This window comes from Limulus polyphemus, unplaced genomic scaffold (assembly GCF_000517525.1).
Source record: "Limulus polyphemus unplaced genomic scaffold, Limulus_polyphemus-2.1.2 Scaffold1529, whole genome shotgun sequence".
Lineage (NCBI taxonomy): Eukaryota > Metazoa > Arthropoda > Merostomata > Xiphosura > Limulidae > Limulus > Limulus polyphemus.
The window spans coordinates 91,594-97,375 of record NW_013667139.1 but is presented as its reverse complement, the minus strand read 5'-3'; the positions used below and the strand labels follow the sequence as shown (position 1 = coordinate 97,375).

The 5,782-nt window shown below is 35.9% G+C and overlaps 1 protein-coding gene across 2 annotated transcripts in view; it reads right to left on the bottom strand.

Moving 5' to 3' along the window:
• The window catches only part of LOC111086894, an 8,648-nt gene extending 3,799 nt beyond the window's left edge, over positions 1-4,849 (bottom strand). Inside the window, exons 1-2 of one of the 2 annotated variants that reach the window (XM_022391591.1) lie at positions 4,839-4,849; positions 608-1,479 (exon numbers count right to left, since the gene is read on the bottom strand). In XM_022391591.1, coding sequence (XP_022247299.1) covers positions 608-1,247 — 640 coding nt within the window. In that variant the 5' untranslated portion in view covers positions 1,248-1,479; positions 4,839-4,849. Of the gene's footprint in view, positions 1-607; positions 1,510-4,838 lie in introns of those variants that run through there. The other variant, XM_022391590.1, reaches the window with a different exon arrangement.
• Between the last annotated feature and the right edge of the window lie 933 nt (positions 4,850-5,782).

Genomic DNA, 5,782 nt, shown 5'->3' with positions numbered 1-5,782 from the left:
CGATTGAACCGTCAGTGTTAAGCCTTAACATTTATTCTATGAAACCTCAAACTGAGTAAGGTGTTTGTTAAGATTGAGCCAACAACGTTCAGCCTTAACATTCAGTCTATGAAACCACAAACCGAGTAAGGAGTTTGTTGCGATTGAACCGTCAGTGTTAAGCCTTAACATTCATTCTATAAAACCTCAAACTGAGTAAGGTGTTTGTTAAGATTGAGCCAACAGCGTCCAGCCTTAACATTCAGTCTATGAAACCACAAACGAGTAAGGAGTTTGTTGCGATTGAACCGTCAGTGTTAAGCCTTAACATTCAGTCTATGAAACCTCAAACTGAGTAAGGAGTTTGTTGCGATTGTCTACTCACACTGTATAAACAACAGTAAGTACATATACCTTAGTGGCATCAAATAAACACTACGAACTCTTTATTATACTTATCTTAATTTAAAGTAGTGTTGATTATTTTGTGGAACAAAATAATTTAAAATACAATTCTTGCTTTTCTGATTTATTGGCAGATGTTGCCTCTTTAGACACAAAGGCTATATTACTAGATGTGTTTGAAACTGTCAAATGATGTTTGTGGATGTACGAAAGTTGCACTTACTGACATTATCCACTCCTGGCGATAACAACAACGTTATTGTTACTAACAGGACACTTGCAGTAAGAATTGCCAGAGAAATCAAAACTACTGCAAACACCATATGTTTCCGGCGTGTTTCTTTAGGTCCCCCGGGTGTTTCAGTTGGTCCTAACTCAACGGCCACAGTTCTTCCACTATCCGACAGGGAAGATACATTACCATTTTTCAAATTATTTGGAAATGTGGGACGATCTGCAGCCGTAATGCCTGAATATGATACTGGGCGACTTCGCTGGGACAGCCGTCTGTGGTGCCGATGGTGTCGAATAAGATGTTCTCCTCTCTCGCTGATACTCCTTTTCACTTTAGGCCGAACAAGCTCCGCTTCTCTTGCTGAAACCGACCGTCTCAGGCGACGGCTCTCGTGGCGGCATGACCGTCTGCTACTGCGACTAGGGGCTACAGCTCCGTCAGAGGACCGCACCGAATCACTTTTGTCGCTATCCTGGCGCCACAGATTGCCCTCAATTTCGATCCGCGGGACTTTCTGATTATGATCAAAATTCTGTCCGTTCGACAACTGGACAGCTATATGACACGGTCGACCAGATATCGTGGTAATGTTACTACTACTTTCTTCTAGAATTTTATCAACTTCCATGTTACTTTCACTCTGTAACTAACACTTTCCTTCTCAAAAGAAAACTTTGGAAATTCTATAACGCCAAGTTTACGTGTCGAGAAAGTTCACTGTACTGCTGTAATATTTATTGACGAAACAAATATAATCATCAGCAGAAATATGACTGGCGTGAAAATGTTCGTGGAATCTTTTCCATCCGATAAGGAGCTTCAGTTATTACAGAAGAAATAAAGGTTTAAACATCGAAAGACTGCAGTTCCAAAGTACCTCACCAAGTGCAGACTGTTTAAAAACAGAGATTTATCCTAGTCTCGTTGCTATATTTAGTCCAACCGCTCAGAATTCTCCACTCGTAATATCAACGCGTGGACCTCTACATCCAACTATAACCAACCGTGACACGTCAAAAGTAGAAAATAAAGTTATTCAGTGACAAAAAGAAGCTATCGAGGTTTACAGTTTATGTCAGTAAACTTCAGTAACGAAATATATAAGGAAAAATAAGGATGATATAGTATAACTGTCTATCTTTATTATATTTTTCTTTTTCCTCTTATAGAATCATGTAAATTAACATAGGGAAACAATACCACTGTATACCAAAGATAAACTGTAAACACAAATGTTTCTCTACTTATACCATACAATAGAAATAGTAAGATCTCTCTACACATCACATAAAAAGAAACTCAAAGGAATCACCACGTAATATTTATTACGTACAAGACAAACATTAAGGACCCTTCACGCATCACATACACGACCAAGGATTCTCACATGTCACATACAAGGAAAACATACCCCCCCCTCTTTTGATTTCGATTGATTGTACTATACTTATTATTTTTGCAATATATATATATATATGTACATATACGTGTATATATTCATATTCATGTACAGTAAATATACTAATACTACAAGAAGTAAACACTCACTCAATACTGCTGGAAGTAGACAGATTTGTTTTTGTAGTATATATAATACACATATCAATACTGCTGGAAGTAGACAGATTTGTTTTTGTAGTATATATAATACACATATCAATACTGCTGGAAGTAGACAGATTTGTTTTTATAGTATATATAATACACATATCAATACTGCTAGAAATAGACAGATTTGTTTTTACAGTGTGTATAATAAGAATATCAGAAGAAGTAGACATATTTGTTTTTTGCTTTATATATTTATAATACAACAATATTGATGGATGAAGGCTGATTTATTTTTACACTAATCACGGCAGTGCTTAATATGTAGAGCTGGGCCGAGTTGCATGAATTCAGGTTTGAATAAAAGTATTTAAACTGAATAGTGCTATACAGTCTTACATTGGCTAATAACCATAAACTTGTAACATTGCCTCAGTAGCTACATATGTAGAAAAATTTGTACGGTTTTATGTACTCATCCTTACCTTGTTTCTATATTTTTTTGGCATTGTCATCCCTACATGTTACTAAATTTTTTCAATTTTTTTAATTACTTGTATCACTAAGCACATTAGTGCTTAGTATGTAGAGATGGATCGGGGAAAATGGCCACCTCATATTATGTATTGCTCATCATGGTCTCAAAATCTCTCCTATAACAATCTAAGAGACTTATGAACATCTACCATGCCCTCAGTGGCACAGCGGTGTGTCTGCAGACTTACAATGCTAGAAATCGGGTTTCGATACCCGTGGTGGGCAGAGCACAGATAGCTCTTTGTGTAGCTTTGTGCTGAATAACAAAAAACACACATCTAACTTAGGCTTTCGACGTTTTCAAAAGCTATTAATTAAGACCTCCAGGTTAGCCAACAACATCGCTAAAGTAGAGAACCGGCGAGTAACGTAACATTCAAATGTTCTGATTATTCTGATTCTGACGTCAGAAGGGTTAGCTCACCAATGCTTGAAGCTGCTGTGATTATTTACACATTAAAATGTTGCATTTTAACTTGGGTAATTTAGGGTTTCGTTATCTTCAACACATGATGTCCATCAGGACAACTCATCACGCCAAGATAAAACTGCTGCCTTCATAGCGACTGCCATTCATTAATACTCGCTTGTTTAAAAAAGAGAGAAAACGTAGTAAAAAAAAGAAGGATGATGTAGGGATGGCAATGCCAGAAAGTACAGAAACAAGGTAGGGATGAATACACAAAACCAAACAAAAATCCCTACTTAAGTAACTGCTTAGTCAATGTTGCAAGCTTATGGGAATTAGCTATTGTAAGACTTTATAGCTTTATTCAGTTTAAGTGCTTTTATTCAAACCTGAATTCGTGCAAATGAAAGGAATTCAACATATATTTGTAGATAAAAGTTTTTCTTGGAAAGATTTGGTTACTTATATAGGGATTTCTATATGGTTTTGTGTATTCATCTTTACCTTGTTTCTGTGCTTTTTGGCATTACCATCCCAACATAATCCTTTTTTTTCTTTTTTTATTACTTGTGTATAATAACTAGACCAATACCATTGGAAGAATACTTTACTGGATACTTCTATTGGAGTTACATTTCCATATTGATAACCTACTATTGTAACAAGGACTTGATAAACTACTTGAGTTATCGTGTACGTGACGTAAGTTCTACTGATTACAGTTTATCTTATTAGTAGTTCTCATGACGACGACAAACCGCGTCGTATTCTCATAATTCATGAGTGAAACGGGACAGAAAAGCTTTCTGTTTCAGTCATTCCTTTTGTTTTAACAGTAGATTCCTTGTCTAATGTTCTCGTTGCTTGAAATGTTCTTTAAGTAAACGTCCTGCAACAATAAACTAGTCGTAAAAAGAGTGTTATCTTTTTAGATTGTAGACTGTGACGTCATCAACAGGTAGCACGTTAAACGCAGCTGATTGGCCATTGTTTGCTTAATATCCTAAAAAAAAAACAGATAGAACGCTTATATGAAAGTTCGGGCTGTTTTCTTTCTACTGTTCTTGAAACAAAAACAAGAATTCACTGGTATTTATTGTTCGATTTGTGATACACACCTCTGAATTCTTCACAATGATAAATTTGCGAACATATTTCCATTGTATCAACAAATAAAGTTTCATAATATACATCTAAACTTTAATGATTTTATGAATGTCTGTTTCCCTAAGTACTTACAGAAAAATACAAAATTATGCAAAATTAGTCAAATAATTTTCCACCATCATGTGCATCGAGGTGGATTATATTTATGTAATCAGACATGTTTGCCGGTTTTGTTGAAAATTGTAGTATCCTTAAATCAGTCACTTCTAAGGTTGTATTTTGTTTACTGAGTCGGTTTCTGGATTACATTTCTCACACTCGAGCAGATGGGTCATTGCTGCGGAAGTCAAGTAATTATTCTACGTAACCCTGATGTATTTATAGAAAATTTCAGTTAGATCGAGATGGGACCAGCAGACGTCACTACATGCGGGGATGCGTAACGTAAACAAAGTTAGTAAGCGTCAGAAAAAGTCATATCAGAATCTCCTTGGTTGTCTAGCTTCTAAAGAAAATATTGTACAGAAAAGAGGAGTTCCTTTTAACATTAGAACACGTCGTGCACAGGAAGAAGTGGCTTGTTCTAAAAAATACACGTGATGCACAGGACAACATGACTTTTAATCAAAGACACGTGATGCATAGGAGAACACGACTTTTAAAAAAGACACGTGATTCACAGGACAAGATGAATTAAAAAAAAGACACGTGATGCACAGGACAACATGACTTACCAGAAAAGAAGACGCATGTGGTAAAATAAATCATGACTTAATACAGGAGGCTCTTAACTGGGTGTTGCAGGGAAGTATCAGGTATTTTGCTTCAGAGAAGGTTTAGTATGCATTATTAATGGACCCCATTTGTCTAGGAAGTTTTTGGATGACGTTTTGAGCTACTGGCGCAGATATTCGCTGTCTTGATGACGATCTGTGCTCAGTGGCCTTGAGTAGATATTGTTTGGGAACCCATCATTCAATATAGGTATATTTATAACATTATTGTGTTGCAACAGCGTAATTACTTAAACTCATCACAACTGGTATATTCGGAGTACAAAACAACAGTGCTTGTGAAACCATAGCAACAACCAGTAGTGCTTGTGAAACTATAACAACAGCCAATAGTGCTTCTAAAACCATAACAACAAACAATAGCCGGTAACAAGACCAAATGTTTCTGAATAAAACTTATGATATTTGATGGGCCAGCGGTGAAATTTCATTCCTAGGGTAAATAGTTTTTAAGATGTGATTAGGGGTTTCTGTATAATTAATCTTAATGTTCAAGACATTTAATAGGTAACACCTATCAGTAAAATATACATCAGAACCAGTGTTAATCCTGTGAGAATAAATAAAAGGAGTCATACAAAGTAACACCTTCCAGTAAAATATACATCAGAACCAGTGTTACTTCTGTGAAAATAAATAAAAGGAGTCATACAAAGTAACACCTACCAGTAAAATATACGTCAGAATCAGTGTTACAACTGTGAGAATAAATAAAAGGAGTCATACAAAGTAACACCTTCCAGTAAAATATACGTCAGAACCAGTGTT